Source organism: Microplitis demolitor, chromosome 4 (assembly GCF_026212275.2).
Source record: "Microplitis demolitor isolate Queensland-Clemson2020A chromosome 4, iyMicDemo2.1a, whole genome shotgun sequence".
Classification (NCBI taxonomy): domain Eukaryota; kingdom Metazoa; phylum Arthropoda; class Insecta; order Hymenoptera; family Braconidae; genus Microplitis; species Microplitis demolitor.
In genome coordinates this window covers 14,301,113-14,319,762 of record NC_068548.1, presented here as the reverse complement: position 1 = coordinate 14,319,762, position 18,650 = coordinate 14,301,113, and the positions used below count along the sequence as shown (strand labels likewise).

Genomic DNA, 18,650 nt, shown 5'->3' with positions numbered 1-18,650 from the left:
TGAGTCGCGATAAAATTCAAATAGGACTGATACGTTGCAATTTCCATTAGCACCGAAAAAGTTAAATAATACTAAGATTTAATATGAACCCAATTTTGACCTCAAATAACTTTTGAAAAACTAAATTTATCGAAAAATGATAAGATACCTTTTTTGAAGAACGTTCACTTTTTAACAAAAAACTTTATTGAGAATTTCTGAATTCTTATTAGTTGACATGGTAAAAAATTCAGAACGAGCAAAAACAAATTCTTTGAATTTCATCAAACTTTGACGTCGGGTATCTTGTGAATGGTTGAATTTATGCAAAAATCATAGAAAACTTTTTTTTGTAGATCAATAAATTTGCTACAAAATGTCTAATAAGAGATTTTTTGTATCTTGATTTTTTCGGAAGTTATGTACTTTTTACCATGTTACTAAATGAAAAATCAAAAATTATCAAGAGGTACTTCTAAATATCAATATTAAGAGCTCAAATTTTCACTGTCATCATATTTTAAGATACCCATTCGATTTTTCAATGTTCATCAAAAAAAAAAAAAAAAAAAAAAATAGTCCTGTAATTTAAAACAGTCTAATATACATATACTCAAATATCATCTTGAAATCAGTCAGAATAGCTTCCTAGGATCTCAGCATCGCGTTCTATTCAAAACTCGAATTTCAAAATCAATAACTCCCCTTTTCCTTGAAAATTTTCAATTTCATTAGCGAGGACTTTTTGAATTATAAGTAAGCACACTTACCGTTAAACACTTCAGGTTCGCAATGTAATAATCAAAATAAAATTGAGAAACGTAATTAATCAATATAGTTTTTATGGCAAAAAATATTAATTATTGAATCAATTTATGTACTTAGATTACTATATAATTTACATAAATTTTACAGACTAATTAAATATATTTTCATTTGGTACTTCAAATCCATATAATTGATTTATCTCCTCAATAGAATTGACAGAGCTTAGAGAAATTAATTCTTGGTGGTCCATCATTTCAGAAGATAATACGTCTTTTTGTACGACATATTCGTTTAATTTCTTGGTATTGAGATGCACGCTAAAAGGTTCGGACTTGGTTGCCAAATATTTTGCTTTTCTAAAATAATTATTTTTATAAATTGATTATAAAAAATAAAATGCGTATAACGTTACCTTTTCTTTATGAAGAAGCAGATTCCCCCGATGATGATAATTAAGAGTATTGTTAACGGAATAATCCAAATTATATGTAAATACTTGATAGCTTCTTCGAATTTGAATATGTCTGATTCCCAAATAATGGTATACATTGACTTTGCATTTGTTCCATTGTCACGTACTATAAGCATAACAGTGTACGAAACACCCTTATGAAGTGGACAATTTATATTACTGTTATAAATCTGACCATCGCCAACAGTAAATATACGATTTTCTTTTTTTTGAGCCTAAAATTGTTATGAAAAACGTTTGATTAAGATATTATAGAATCTATTTGAAAACATGGTGGTGTAAACTAAAATTTAACCAGAAACGACGCTGCAAGCCAGGCTGGTTCTTGATAATCGAGTCCAAAATCATTACTAACAGTGGGATCTAAAATTGTCGCTTGACTACATCTTGAAGCCCCTTTGACGACTACATATAGTACACTGTCGACTGTGTTGTTAGTAATTGGTGGAATGGCAACGTTGATTGTGGAAAGTTCGTTATTGGCAACAATACGTGGTTCGAATTCAAAAGCAAACTTACTACTCGTTTTGATATTTATGTCTGATTTTGAACCAGATTGTAACTTTGTCACCCCGTGAATTGATATTATGAACTCTGTAGAAGTTAATAGATTCAGATGGGTACTGTAGTCAATTTTGTACTCGGGAATAGGAAAATTAATTTCTTGAAAGGTTTTATTGAGATTATTCTTCAGCTTTTCTAGTCGCGATGAAACTATCTTGACAATGATTACAAAACTTTTCATTGGTCCTCCTGTTTTTGATGGATGTTTCCACCGTAAATCAATTACTCCTTTATCTATCTCTTCAATAGATATAATCTCAGGTGCACTTGGTGCTAAATATAATGTATCATTAATAAAAAACAATGTTTATTGTTAATTAAATAGTATCTCATACATCTTGTGGAATTAGTATTATAGTAGAGTGTGGGATTGGTGACAAGACCGAAGCAAGTGGTGTCAACACACGAGAGTATAATACTCAATGTCACTAAATGTATACAATAGTTTACGTGATGAATGCACGAAGAAAAACTTTGTTAAATGTCTAAAGTCAGCGTCATACAACCGGAGTTGTAACAATAATTTATTTTATTCAACTCATGCGCGCTATCTACGTTTTATCATGCCTAAAATCCGATCCCTGAATAGCCGTTTACCCACTGGTGAAAAATTATTTGTCAAAACGCAATAAAGATTTCTACTATCTCGGCCATCGTGACGTAATAAAAATAAACGTAACTATCTTTCGGACTATATACCTGAATATTGGGTAATTACAACTCCCTGTTATTACTTATTGAGCAGCCAATATCGTGATGCCGAATGTTTTTAACGTGGAGTTGAAACTTTGACATTGAATTTGAATTGTCGTTGGATGAGATCAACATCCCTATAATTTTGTCATATTCTTAATATTATAAGTTTTTTTTTCACCATGTCACTAAACAACTATTTAGACTTCGCATTTTAGGCAGTTAATAAAACGTAAATAGCATACATGAGTTGAATAAAATTATGGGCGCAACATGTAGGTTAAATCATAATCCGTCATCCGCGATGTGTTAGCACTCGTCTCCGATGCGCAGTATGCACTCGCTTTGCTCGTGTCTGCGCACCTACGACTCGTGCTAACCACATCGCGCTGACACATTATGAATAACTTACCCTATTAGTTACCCCAATAACTATTATTATAATTTATCACTAAAAAAGATTTATACACATTGCGTTTATCCGCACATGCGTATGCCTATTAATTGAATGCGCATGTGCAAACGAAACATTTTAGTTATGTTAATAAGGTAGTTCAATTCAAAGTGACGTCATAAGAGGTTATGGATTCGTTTGTAGTTTGAATTATTGAGTAGGGATGAACTCTACCCACTTCGCTCAAATTTCACGTTCAATATAAGAAGCAGTGTTTTAATATATATTAACTTACACTTTCGACCAATCGGAAAGGTCGTATTTTAATATAAAATTTTATGAGGCTGACTTTAGCCAGTTAGCGATGTATTCATCGAGCATGAATTACATAAAATAAGCTCTGTTTGTACTTTACCTCCTTCATGATGTTGATATTCAACAGTATTAACATCTCCACCTTCATTTACACCTTTATTGTAAGCTCTTACTTCTATATATTCTCTAGCTCCGAATGGTTGTTCAATAATTGTACATAACGAATCATACCACAATCGACATGTTTCATTAGGATATACATGAGCAATGTCAGCAGTTTCAATATTCTTCCCAGAAAATCTAACAGTGTAATAAGAAATTTCACCATTCGTTGGTGGTAGTGGTTTCTGCCATCGTAACAACATCGTTTGTTCTTGTTGATTGATTTCAACAATCTCTATCTTTTCAACTCTTGGTGGGGCTATTTAATTAAAATCATCTAATGAATAATTTCAATGGTGTATCGGAACACGAAAACGCACTCTATTTGATACAATATTACTTACGACGAGGATCCGTCTTGAAAGATATCTCAGTATAAGCCGTTTCATTATGGATTCGCTTGGGATAGTGTAGTACATGAATTCGAACACGATATTGTTCATCGCCGTAAATTTCTTTTATATCTGTTAAATCGATCTTAAAAGAACTTGTAGTATCCACTTGATAGCTGAAGTTCTTGACGTTTTCACTCAAACCAATCAAAAATAATCTCGCGCTAAGAATAGCTCCTGTGACCGTCGTACAGTCTGCTGGTTTTTGCCACGAAATTATATTTTTTTCGAATTTTAGGTTACTGAAGACTTCAGTCGGTATCTCTAATCATAATTTAAATTATACGATGCACAAAAAAATATATCTGTATCCCTGATTAAGCAAAACGATTCACTCAATGATTTATGAGTATCTAGTATATAATTTATACAGCAGTAGACTTGAATCGTTTTAAATTGTTTTGAATCGTTTCTTTTGATCAGGGATATTATTTACCTAATTCATCAGTTGTGAAGTTTATTTTACTCTCAAGACCTAATTTCGAATTATATGCTCGTACTGTAACTTCGTACATAACATATGGAACTAAATCACTCATTGCATACTCTATTTTGTAACTTTCAGTATGATTTGCATAAAAACTCCTGGAAGTCATCAAATTTAACGGAGTATCGATATGTCTGTACCAACAATTTTTATAGCGTAAAACCTATTAATGTGTCATATAAAACTAATTTAAGCATATACTTTCAAATTATACTTATTACAATTATCATATTTACTCGTATTGTCAAGTTGTAACCGCGTAAAACTCCGTTCTTATCGAATGGTGGATACCATTTGATAACTGCTTGCCGTGAGCTTATGGACTCTGCCCGTAAAAATCCAACTTCTGATGGTTCTATAATAAACAATTAAAGCTGTTATCTAGATAGTACTTTATGTATTTTGATAAAATACCTGCTTCGTAAGTCGAAATATTCTGATGAAAATAAAATTTTTTATCTTTACTGTATATACAAATGCTATAATTTGTAGATGGTTTTAAATTTGAAAACAACATTGGAAATCGCGGTGCAACATTTTTCGTGTCTACTGGAAAAGACTTATTTGAATTAGGAAAAATCATCGAAAGATTCACTAAATACCATTGATCAGGACACGGATAAATTTTCTAATTAAAAAATGATTAAAATTAGAATAACTTATTTCATTAAATAGTCGACGATTCGTCATAAGCTCGGTAGAGGGGAGACGAAATTCGAAGGAAAATTTGCCCTACATTCCCTAGACCAGGCTTACAACGGATAGTCGGCTGTAATAAAATTGTAAGCATTTCACTAATATTTATTAATTTTTATGTACCTCTTCCAGTATCCTGTTAACTACTATACTTCTTTCTGAAAATTCAATTTCAAAATTTTTGTCCCCTAAATTTTCAAGAGAAAATTATATAATTATAGTGAGCAATTTTATAATTACTTATTTGAATACCTACAGTTACATAAAGTTGTAAAACTTTTCCATCCACTTTCCATGTGTTTGTATTTTGTTTCCGCATAATGTATAGTTACTAATGTCTGCATAGAATATTCTGTTCCTGCAGTTAAGTTTGAAAAAACTTCACTGTAAACTTTTGTTTTTGTGTTATCGATATCAATAACATTTTCTATTGAAATTTTAATTTGACTTCCCCCCATCCATGACTATAACATTTGAATTTGAACCAAAAGTGCTATTGAATTAAATGTCTACTCGGCGATCATAAAATACCCATGTAACAATTTCAGTCACAAGTTGCATCAAGGCACTGGTCACAATCGTTTGATAGATACTACGTGGACTTGCTCAAAATGCACCCTAGACAGTCTTGTAGCCTTGTGTTATTTTTGTAAAAACTTCTAGGTATCTCCGTCTATATAGCTATCAATTTGTCACAAGATATTAATGCAAGACTCTACGGCAAGACTGTTGCAGGACTTTTATGTGATATTGTAAAGAAGAACATTGAAGATGTCTTGATCCAGATTTCTGAGTAAAGTTACCTGTGTGTATCTTGAATGAGTACTGTAACAGAAATTACTTGCAGACAATAATGCAATCTTGCGCCAAATCTGCACAAGAAGTGTCATATTAAACTATTTTTATATCTCATTTCTATCTGACACTTTATGCCAGGATTCTGTATCGTATGCTAATAGAGGGGAAGAAGTGGCAGAGATAGAAGTGAGATAAATAGTTTTGTATGATACTTCTTTAGCAGATCTGTCGCAAGATATGCGTTAATATCTGTAAGTAATTTCTGGTGCAAGATTAACTCTGTCAATGCGCCTTGAGCAAGATATTTTCAATATTTCTGCGCGGATCTTGTAATAAAACATGCAAAGCTTTTTTTAAGTCTTGTACAAGACTTGCAATTCAAAATTTTGCACCAGATTGTGCAGGAAATCCATAGTTATATAAAGACGTATATAGACAACTAGTGTACTGGTGACCAGGCTTGGGCGAAATTGCTATGATATTGTTATATGGGTAGCACATCTTTAGTGAGTAATATACCTTTATTTCAAAAATATAGAGCAAGAAAACATTATCGTATTTATTTGTTTCTGGGACGAATAATTCAACACTAGTTTCATTTAAACTGTTGATGAATGGAGCTAGCGGAGATTCAATAACTGAAAAGTGAAAACTATAATTAATCGAAACAGTAAATCCATTTTTTAAAAACAAATGGTCACTATATTTACCGATGTTGCAGTAGGGGGGAATATAGAATCGATTTGGCACTTGAATACATTCACCTTCACATTTGCCATCATACGAATCACAGCTATTAAACATACAATTACTGCAGCTTCTCAAGCATCCGAAACCGTACCATCCGCGTTCACATGCTGGCCAAAAGTAACAGACAATTATTTACTCATTACTTTATATAAATAGACTATGTTATATTTACGATTTCCACATCTGTCACCAGTATGCCCTTGAGTACAAAAACAACCATGTTGATTACACATCGATACGAATTCACAGTTGTCACTAAAATATTGATTGCAAAAAGTGGCGCAATATGGTCCAATTTTCAATGCCGGGCAGAGATTAAAGTCATTATCTAACAATTTGTTTAAAATATTAATCATACATTCATTATTCTCAAACTTCGATTAAAAATAAATAATTAACCAGTAAAATTATTGCGTGAATCCAAAGCACTTAAAATGGAGCTGACAACACCTGCTTCTCGTTGATTGTAAGAAAATTTTTGGCAAGTTACATTTGGCCACCAGTAATACGGATCTCTGTTATAAACTGGATCCCGATAACGTTTGCGGCTTACGCTGGTCATTGATAATCTTTTAACCGTGCCTATTGTAATAAATAAGTATATTTACCTCAAATAACACTCAATAGTATGCGTTGAATTACCTTGTGGTAAACATTTCTCAAAATGCGATAAAGCCCAATGACCGACTTGAATAGAATCACTTCCATTTTTTGATTTTGTTATTATTTCTAAAGTAATTGGAGGCGAATATCGATCAGCATTGGAGGCATTGAATCTAGCATAATTCCACATTGGCAACCCGTGCTCCAAATGTTGATAATCGGGCGAAGTTGTAAAAGTTTTAGTTACCTGTTTTGTAGCGTTTCCATCGATTAAATTTATAATTAATTCACAATCTGTGCACAGACCAACTAACATATCAACACAGATTTCATGAAAATGATCAGCAGTTAGAGGAGGACTGGTTAATTTAGCCTCCATTTGAGTCGTCAGAATGTAATTGTCTTGAAAAAATTTATTAAAAATAATTTTATGATCAATGGTTCAAAAATTGTATTTAATTTTTGATTCAATATACTTACATTCGTGAAAACGAAATAACATCGGAATGGTTCTGTCGGGGTTACCATAAAAAACGTGATAAATGTGATTTTCACTAGCCGATAACGAGTAATCCGAATCAGTGTATGATAAAATCATTTTATTTGGATCAAATAATTTGATAGTTTGTGATTCGGCTTCCCATGTAATAATGAATGTTTTCCATTCGAAGGCACTAAGCGGAAAATGCTTCCAAAAAACAAATTCAATTATCAAAATTAACTATCAAATACAAACAAGGTCTATAAATTATATATTCACTTTAGCTACAGATGCTCTTAATATACTACAATTAGATCCAGGACTTGGAACTCCTAGTGGTATTCCGTTCTCGCATTTTCTTATTGCCGTTATAGTGTTGTGCCAACCACCAATAATGAGCCAATAGCAAAAATCTCTGTAGATGTCACGACTTTTGCAAATTAAAAACTGTGCATTCGCTGATCCCCGAATCGAAACTACCAAAGCATCGTTTTTATGAAATACAAAGTACGAAGAATTATCCTCTCCAGTTGTTTTAATTAGAGAATATCCTACATGGCTTGGGTCAAGTTTGAAATATTCTTTGAAATCTAAAGAGCCATAAAATACATTCTTTTAGTTCATATTTTTATGTAGCCAAATCAAATCTACGCACTGAAGCACAAAAGGAAGTTCGAGGAAAAAAGAGCACTTACGTTCCCAGCGTGTATCATAAACTGGTCCCATTGGTACATCAAATGAAGAAATTGAACTCCAATGCGAATCATTTTGAGTCCAAGCAGAAAAACATTCCGAAAAATCAATATTGAATCCACATTGTTCGTTGCCACCATTCGCTACTCCGTTATTCGATAACTCTGCTACTTAAAATATAGTAATTGTGTTAAACTATCGACAAATACACTTTAAAATCTTTATCAATACTTACCAAATGACGATTCTTTATTGGTATCTGATTCAAAATTCCATTCTAAATGATTATTCCAAATAACTGCATCTCGAGGATTATCATTAATACAAAGAATTTGATGACTCGGAGGTTTTCTTAAATTATATCGATAGTAAGTATAACGTAACTCTTCGCGAAAAACTGTCAAATGATCACTACAAATAATTTCAATAGATAAAAAGAAAAAAGTTGTTAAAAGCAGTATTTTATTCATTTGGATATTTTAGTAATATTTTTATAAAGTAATATCTAAAATGTACTCTGACATTCTCCAACGAGTAAAATCTCTCGTTCACACTGAATGATAGTGTTGCAATTGAACAACGTCTTCCTGTTGCAGATGATAATATTATGATAAATAAGGATATTATTAATTATGCATAGATAATTCAATTATCAACTTTGCTTGGATAACTCTGACATCACTTACTAACTCATAGCTTGAAAACATTATTGTGAAAAAATCTTCGAGCTTTGCGAGCTCAAAAAAACTCTTGAATAAGTTTTTGTTTTTTAAGCTCTTCAAGCTCAAAAAAATTGATGAATTCGCGAAATATAACATCAAATTTGTTGAGGATATCTTACGGATGAACCTAACCCCAGAATTTATAAAGCTTAAAAATGCAATTAGAGTAGTTACTTTTATTAAGATCCATGATTATACAACGATAAATAAGTAATTAACATAATTGTCGGTCCAAAAATGACTTCACGTTTCACTGAAGGTCGAAAAACACTTGGCATCTTAATTATAATTTCTCGTATAATATACTTGTATTCACCATGTATCTATTAGGTAGGTAATCCTCTGGTAATGAATTTGATGTAAATATATAACGTTCAGTTTCATAAACACCCTAAAAGTGTTAGAATCAAGATTAAAACATTATATAACAATGGCATTCATAGATATTAGTAACAAAAATCAATACGGAATTAATGATAATTAATATTCATAAGTGTTTTTCCGTAAAGATTCAGCTGACGTAACACTGACTTTTCTTATTTTTCAGTGATATTCAATGATTGGAAACAAAAAAATATATTCATGTCTATCATGTATAAAAACTATGTTATTTCACATTTAGCCGCAGCTTTAAAAAGGTTTTTTTTAAAGAGGTTCGATATCGATTTTCGAAATAGTACCAAAATTCAAAAATTTTTTTTATTGAAAGAGTTATAAAAAAAGGGATCACTTTTAAAATTTCAAATCATTTCACTACACCGTTTTCGAGAAATAAATTTTCGAACTTTGTTCGTATACACGGGTGTAAATTTGCCAATTTACATTTCACATGTGATCTGAGACATTTCTTACTTTATTTCTCTAGGTGTGTAATATACTATTTCCCGGGATGTCAAAAACTAATAACAAATTACGAAAAATGAGTAATTATCATAATAGTGGTGGTCTAAAAAATAACCACCTTTTATTGGGAGTTCTAGAATTTTTGAAATATTATTAATGGCTTCTCCTCGTACTATAAACCAAATTCCACCATGTATTTATTAGGCGGGACTTCATCTGGTAATGTATCCGTTGGAAATATATAACCTTCAGTTCCATAAATACCCTAAAAAGTTTTAGAATCAAGATAAAAACGTTAGATAACAATGAGATTTATATATATTATTACATCGCATGCAACACAATTGGAAATTATTAGTGTTGTACTAATAAAACTAAATGGACTAAGATAACTTTAAGCACTGATGGTTTTAAACGGACTTATAGCACTACACTATAAGTGCAAAAAAATAAACCATCCCTCGCGGTTTTGGAAATACCGAAATAATACCGGAATTGTACGGTATAAATATTGCATAAGTATGGTATTACTCGAGTTATTTTGGCCAGTTTTTTTGCCGCATTATTACCAAAAATTTACGAAATAAATTCAGAATGTTTACGGCAATAAATCAGAAAAAATACGGTATTTTCACAGCATTAAAACCGTAATTATACAGCATATTTATAGTATCTTTTCGGCATTTTTGCAGCATCTAACCGTTCTACCCAGAAAAAAATTTATATATAATTGTATAAAATTTTATGTAGTTATATCTAATTTTATATAATTATATATAACCTTATAAAGTTATGTGCAATAACTGTCATGAAAAAAAAAAAAAAAAAAAAAAAAAAAAAACCGTCTCCTCGTCGACTCGATCCCGAAACATAATTATTCAAAGCCTGATCTGGTAGCCATTATGCCAAAACACTTACTTGAAAGATGTTACTAATTGTATTCAGATGAATACAAACAAACTTAAGAAAATTGAAAACATCAATTTTCACAGATAGTTATTTTCATTTACATTTTTTTGTTCGAGTGAGAATTGTGTGAACCAATAAAATAAAATAAAAAATATTACATTTTGCACATTTTCGATGATGTTAAATGCAGAAGCAAACAAAAAATAAAACCATATTTTTTACAATTTTCTATTTCATCAGCGTAAATCTGGCAAAATTGCAGGATACTGACAGTATTATTATCACAAAAACAACGATTTCATTATTGTAACATTATCGTATAATAGTTTTTATACAGCATTTTATTGGTAAAAGTTAGGCATTTTTACAGTTTTTTTACAGCATTTTTTTGGTAAAAGTTCGGTATTGTTATAGTTTTTTCGCAGCATTTTTTCAGTAAAAGTTCAGCATTTTTATAGTAATATTACTGTAGTAATCTGGTAACTCTACAGCATAAGTACAGAAAGTATATGGCATAACTACAGGAAAAAAACTGGCCAATATAACCATATTAAAACCAAATTATTACGGTAAATTTACGGCATGTGCATAAATGCCGAAAATATACGGCATTTTTACGGCATTCTCAAAACCGCGAGGGATTAGTCTCATTACGGAAACACTGAGAGAAAAGTGTTTAGTAACCTGAACTATGCAACGTCAGATACAAAAATATAGTCTGCTTAACCAATTTTTATTGTTACTGGAACTATGTACTAGTATGAATCAGCACGAAAAAATAGTTCCATTGACTAAACTTAAGAAACCATTTTTGCCTTATTATGGTCACTACAAAACTGCAATTTTTTAAAACAAGGCTTAGTAGTGAACACAATATAGCCTTTATCATTGACTCGATTAACATGAACTAGTTACAGTAACTATGTTAGCTTAGTGACTATGTGATAGTTGGTAGAAATAATCTTAATAGTTAACTCGACTAACAGTTTAGTTGTCGTCTCATATAATATCATTTATTTAGTTCCTTTTACTACTGACAAAAGTATCAACCGTACTATTTCATAATAGTTCTCTAAACAATCGATTTCTAGTTAATTTAATAATTATAAAATATTTCTGCTGACTAATTATCAAATGTAAAAAAAAATTTGCAAAATATACGCGTTATTGGTTCTGCTGAGCCAAAGAAGCATACCAAAGCTTTTTCTTTTTTTGCTTATCAATTTCGAATCGTTAAAAATGTGAAGATCGATTAAAAAAGTGAAAAAAAAAAAAAACAAAATTTTTTTTTATACCAAAAGGGCGTGTAAAAATTTTTTGTTGCCAATCAATTCAGGATTATTTATTAAAGTAAAATTCAATTAAGATAATATATATCTTTTCTCCCCCCTGATTAAACAAAACGATTTGTGACGATTAAAAACGATTAAAAATTAAATCATCGTTAAACGTCATAATCGTCATGAATTTTCAGATTTAATCGTCCCAGATCATCAAAAGACGATTTATTATTTTACGATTAAAAACAATTAATGACGATTAAAATTTGAAATCGTCATGAATCGTCTTTAATCTTCATTCGAAAAATTTAATCGCTTTTAATCATCAATTGACGATTTAAAATGATTAAAACAGTTTTAATCGTCACAAATCGTTTTGTTTAATCAGGGCCAATAAATTTTTAACTTCCCACTAAGAAAATCGACGATTTTCAAAAATTTCGGGAAGTTGTTGTTTTCACCCCGATTTTCGAAAATCGAGTTTTCATCAGATGTCGACGTTTTGAGGTCCTAGGAAGCTATTCTGACTATTTTCAGAATGATGTCCGAGTGTGTGTGTGTGTGTGTGTGTGTGTGTGTGTGTGTGTTTGTGTGTGTTTGTGTGTGTGTGTGTGTGTGTGTGTGTGTGTGTGTGTGTGTGTGTGTGTGTGTGTGTGTGTGTGTGTGTGTGCGTGTGTATGTATGTAAACTCTTTGTAACTTTTTAACTAATGAATCGATTTGGATGGTTGAGGTGGCAATCGGAAGAGCTTGTTGGCCATCAACTTTTCTGAAAATTTCAGATCATTTGATCGAATAGACTCGAAAATATTTGCGAATTACGAAAAAAAAAAAAAAAATTTTTTTTAGTTTTTTATTGATTTCTCAGAAACGACTCATACGATCGACTTCAAACTTAATCAGCTCTAGGATTCAATAAAACGCGCCGATTGCCGCCTTAGACATCTCAATCGGTTAATTTGTTCGAGAGATATCGCGGGAGAAAGAAATGGTGGATAATGGTTTTTTCCAAATATTTTCGAAACGACTGACGCGATCGATTTCAAATTTTAATCAGCTCTAGAATTCAATAAAACGCGCCGATTTCCACGTCGACTATCAAAATCGATTGATTAGTTCAAAAGATATCGGCGTTGAAAAGTTAAAAAAATAACATTTTATGTTATTTTTTCCGGATAAATCATAATATAACGTACTAAAATGTGCCTGATATCATACCAACTCATCTTTTTTATGGTTTCTTTTGATCATATGATGTCATCGAACTTGGTTTTTAGTTTAAATCATATTATCAACAAAAAAATCGATAAAACGTAGTTTTTAATATTTTTATCGGATATTTCATATTTTATTGTTTCTTACATGAGTCAAAACTTATTAAAATCTTGATTTTGATCCCTGACATTGATTTCTGCCTCAATACACTTATTTTACTGAACATAATCAGGAACTAAATTTTAAAAACCGCTTCATTGATGATTTTCGATTCTTAAATTTTCAAACTTCAGCATAACAGGTAACTTGTTAGAGCTTGAAAAGATCGTAAAAAAACAATTGCATGTGATAGCATTTTCGAGCTCGAAGAGCTCGAAAATATATCTACACTAATGTTTTCGAGCTCTTTGAGGCCGAAAACAGCGGGAAGTTTTGGGGCTGGCCCGCAGGGTCAACCGACGCCCAGATTTTTTTTTTAGCTTAAACAATTTTTTTTTTTTTTTTTTTTTCTTTTTGGTTGAAGAAAATTCTCACGTTAAAAAAATAGTAGTTATTCCAAGAAAATTTGTTTTCTTCAAACTAAAAAATACTATTGTTACTAAAAACTAACATCTTGCTACAAAAAAGGTCTCCTATATTAACAAACTAAAACTCTTTAAACAAGTAAAAATTTTCTATTTAAGCGTAAGAATATGTTGACTGGAGATAATAAATTCAAGATAATTTTTTACTGCAAAAAAATAAGTGCAAGAAAATTTTGATTTTCCGCATTGATCAAAAAAATGATCTAAAATCAAGAATATTTTTTTTTGACTTAATATAACTGTTTTTCCTATGTAGGGAAACTTAAATTTGAAAGCCGTGTTTATAAGTTTTCATAACGTACAAATAAATAACCTTATGAGTTAAAGGGAAACCCTTTTTAGCAAAATAATCAGACAAGATGTTTGAATCGAAGCAGTTTTACGATTTTCATATTATAAAATAATTCCAGCTATTAATATTAATCCTACTTATATTTTTAAATTATCAGCTGTTTTTGAGAATTATAAATACGCAGAAAAAACGGATAATTTTAATCAAGACATTTTTTTTAATCGATTCGGAAAATCAAAATTCTCTTGCCCTAAATAAATGATAATGTCGAAATTTTTATTTTTAATTCAAATTCTTTTTTCTCAAGTTAACATATCCTTATGCTTAAAGCCAAGAATTTTGACTTGTTACAAAAGTTTTTTATTTCTTAATATTAGATATTTTTTTGAAGCAAGATGTATGAGTTTTTGTAGCAGTCTGCAATTTTTTGTTTGAAGAATATAAAATTTCTTGGAATGAATACTATTATTTAACGCAAGAATTTTTTATGCTCCAACCAAAACAAAAAAGTTGCTTGAACTAAGAGATAATAGTCACCAGAACAAGGCAACAGCAGCGAGAGTAGTTTGGTGTTCGCCACTAGATCGCGCCCACCATTTGTATAGTGTCTCTGGTAAGAAACTTATTTCAAAAGTATTATATTCCAAGCTTGAGAACGATTCTGATATGAGTACTTCTCTGTTATTCGACAAGTATCATTTTTGATTGTAATATAGTATGTACTAAATTACATTAAGACATTAATGTTAAACATTAATGTTTCCTAAAATAATTTTTGTTATAATAAAAAAACATCTAGTACATTTAATGTAATAGAAAAAAAAATTTTTGAAATTATCACACAAATGTTGGTTAGTAAAGAAAAAATAATTCAGTAATAATAAACCAAAATCTGCAGTACAGATCGCTAAATAATTTTGTTTCTTGCAATACTAAATCATGGAAATGGTAACTATAAATGTTTAGTTACAATAAAACAAATTAGTACATTCTCAGAAAGTTCGATTTTCTAGTGTGTACATCGGGACCCAAATACTTATTCCTAAAATTATAAATGATCTGAAGAACTAAGTGTACATTATTAACATCACAATAATCTTATTGCTCATTAGACTAAGAATAAATTATTTACTACAATATAAATTATAGTTATGTTAACTTCATCTTAGTATGTGTGACTAAAAATAGTAAGAATGACTATGTAGTCGTAGAGCACTTTAATATGGTGTATTAGTTACTGAAACTGATTTAGTTTAGCTGAGTCGTCTGTGAACTACGATTTCTTAGTTCAGAAAACCGATTTTTTCTCTCAGTGAAGATGTATCGATCATTAAACCGTCATTTAAAAAAATAAAAAAAAATGTTGAATCTTTATGGTACCTCTAAATTCTTCTATATCTCATAGTCGATTATCGGTACAACGTCAAGTGGACAATAGTCTACAGACAATCCGAATCCTTGAAGAACACGGCCCATTATGATAGGTTCCTCAATGAAGTCACATAAGCTCATTTGTACATCGATTCCAGTATTCACAACATATTCATTCATTGATGCTCCTGTCAACGAGAAATATCCCTAAAAATTATGAATACATTATTTTTTGGTTTATGAGCTATAACTTTATAAATATAGAAAATTTGATTATTTTGAAATGAGGGCTTTGCGGTCTAGCATCTAGAATTAATAGCTTGCAGGATATAGAAAATTTAAAAGGGTTAAAAATTAGAATATCATCATATTTTCAAGATTATCATTATTGTCCTATAAAAAATTCGATTTAATGAAGGAATGTGCGAATTGTTTAAACTTTTACGAATTATTCGAAAATTTTAAAAATCATTCGAATACACGACAATTGACAACTCGTGTCTCTGGGATCAAAATATTGAATATTTAATGGATAGAATAATCAATCGACTTCATGTTAAATTCAATAAATTATTCTTTAATAAATTGTCTTTATGATAGTATACTATTTTATTCATTTCAGTGTAATCAAAAAAAGTATAGAGAATTTAATGTGAGTGAACGAGTCAACAAGAATAGATCAATCATAAAGCATTCTCAGCGCTTTCGCGCTTGAAGTGTGCAAAATATGAGTAATAACAACTGTAAAAATGAGAAATAATAATTACTTGAGTCTCTATCGAAACGGGTTTAATTAGCGTCATGTTTACAACCCATCCATTTTCATCATTTACATATAAGTTTCAGGTTCTAAGAAATATTCCTCATCGTAAACCGGACACATGGCATCCTCGAGAACTAGATTGACGGTTCCTTAAAGAACTATATTAACGACAATATATCTACTGCGAAAAAAAAAAAAACAAGAGTAAATAGTATGCACAATAAGGTGGTCGTTAAAAATTAAAATTTCTTAGACGCCCCATAAAAAGCCTATCTTTAACTTTCTTGATAAATTATATTTAATTATGACAGAGAGACTAATCTTGCCAAGTCTGGTCGCACCTAGTTTTATAGTCGAATATTAGGGCGCCACTGGAAGATGGACTCGGCCTTCCAGAACCGGATGTTGGAGGATTTTATTTTAATTAATTTAAATTAATTTGTTACTCAGGGTCGTTCGTAATATTTTGTGAGTGAGAAGAGGAATCGTAGAGTAGGCTGAAATAATGTTAATCCAAATTTTAATAAATTTAAGCACCTTGCTTTATTTCCTTAACCTGTGACAATATTTATTTCTTATGGCAAACTAATATACTTATGACAAACTAATTTTCTTATGACAAACTAAATTTCCTCGTCCCCTGGACGGTTACTTATGGCAAACTAATTTTTTTCGTCCCCTGGACGGATTTCTTATGACAAACTAAATTTTCCTCGTCCCCTGGACGGATTTCCACACCCACACACTCACTTAATATCCTCGTCCCCTGGACGGTAAACCTTATTATTTAATACCTCGTCCCCTGGACGGTAAGCCTTAACATTAGTTTAAAAACCATCCCCTGGATGTATAATTATTTAAAATAAACTTAACATGTCCAACGGACCTAAATCACAGACACAGTTTTTCTTTACTTAAAATTTACTGACTCTACTTTACTTTATTTAACTTTGTGACATCACTTTCTTTTACTCAATTATTAAACTTGACTTTTCAATACAAAAATTTCACTAATAAAATTTCTAGTATAAAATTTTCACAATTATTTAATTCTTATTTCTTTTCAACGATTTATTTAATTCATTTATTAATTTTCACTGTCTTATTTAATTCAATTATTTTAATTAATTAATTAATTCTGGTTTTAATTTTCTTATTAATTAATTAATTTTCACTGACAAATTTCCCTTCAATATCCAATTCCAAAATTTATATATTTTATTTCCTCAATTTACTAAAAATTATTTTCATTATGTATTTTAACACTCAACTTAATTTACTGACAAATTAATCCGTCCTTAACTTTACTCGAGACAATTTTATCGTAATTTTCTAGCGTCTTACTTTTGATTTTATAATTTTTATTAGAATTATTTTAACGTCATTTTATAAATATTTTATGACTAATTTTACGACTAGAATTACGTCTAAAATTAACTAGAACATTCGGCCGGTGAATTGGCGTCGCAAGGCCTTAATTTACGATCTTACACGCGGACAATTATTGTCTAGAGCGGCCGACAGGCCTGAATACTTTTATTAAGTTATTGAATTTAATTGAATTTATTTATCGAATAATTTATACGGAAAAATTTATTTTATTCCAGCCGAGAGGCCTCGAATGAAATAAATTTAGAGTTACGACATAACGACGAGCACACGACAAAGATTTTACGGAAATTTCGAGACACGTGGTTACACTAGCCGACGGGCCTTGAGTTACCAATCTAATTTATGTAACCAGCAGAAAGATGTTATGTAATTTATTTATAATTAATTCGGCCCTCTAATAATTAAATTAGAGGCCTTAATCAATTATAAATTTTACCTTGAGAAATTCCGACACGCTGAGGAAGGTTTTGTTGCTGTTGTCTTATTTCTTCTCGTGATGGCTGGGTTGCCTCTCGAATTATTCTTCCGCCTTCTCTCTCGTCTACCAAATTAAATTTTTCCAATTTATAACCTGTCAATGAACAGTACGTATTAGTATTTTATTAAATTATTGCTTATTGTAATTATCGGCCTAAAGGGCTAATAATTTATTGAACAGTAAAATGCAAATTAATAAATCGCCTCATTCCACGTGAAACGTGGACGGACATATATATTTACCTGGATGATGGTTTTCCGCCTGGTGTTCTCGTCGTCTTGACAACTCTCTCTCTAACTATTTTTCGTTCCGCAGTCCATTATATCATTTCACTCCCGTTCACTATTCCGGAAACCTATTCCCACTTTCTTAGACTAAAGAAATGACGAACGGACGGGCCTTAGTGATCCATGCGGCACCCGGTGACTAGTCGCAATACTACTCGTAACTTACGAGGTCATCGGCCGGTCATTGGCGGGAACGAAATTCAAATTCAAATTTATTTATTATTTTATATTCATTAAAATTACCCTGTTACATAATGAACCGTTTTGG

The 18,650-nt window shown here is 30.8% G+C and overlaps 1 protein-coding gene and 1 long non-coding RNA gene across 2 annotated transcripts; both read right to left on the bottom strand.

Annotated features, from left to right (window-relative positions):
• Positions 1 to 871: 871 nt before the first annotated feature.
• LOC103576535 (uncharacterized) lies at positions 872 to 8,787 on the bottom strand. Its single transcript, XM_008556789.2, has 19 exons — positions 8,483 to 8,787; positions 8,250 to 8,414; positions 7,834 to 8,144; positions 7,554 to 7,761; positions 7,113 to 7,475; positions 6,870 to 7,052; positions 6,643 to 6,798; positions 6,431 to 6,577; positions 6,240 to 6,358; positions 5,179 to 5,386; positions 5,046 to 5,110; positions 4,641 to 4,854; positions 4,463 to 4,581; positions 4,176 to 4,389; positions 3,692 to 4,003; positions 3,286 to 3,606; positions 1,515 to 2,056; positions 1,160 to 1,434; positions 872 to 1,103 (listed from the first exon to the last, which is right to left on the bottom strand). The coding sequence occupies exons 1-19, from the start codon at positions 8,715 to 8,717 to the stop codon at positions 896 to 898; spliced, it is 4,365 nt and encodes a 1,454-aa protein (XP_008555011.1). The 5' UTR covers positions 8,718 to 8,787; the 3' UTR covers positions 872 to 895.
• Positions 8,788 to 15,479: 6,692 nt separating this feature from the next.
• Positions 15,480 to 18,175, bottom strand: LOC106694192 (uncharacterized). Its single transcript, XR_001345394.2, has 3 exons — positions 18,054 to 18,175; positions 16,230 to 16,406; positions 15,480 to 15,669 (listed from the first exon to the last, which is right to left on the bottom strand). It is a non-coding gene; the product is annotated as an uncharacterized LOC106694192 (long non-coding RNA).
• Between the last annotated feature and the right edge of the window lie 475 nt (positions 18,176 to 18,650).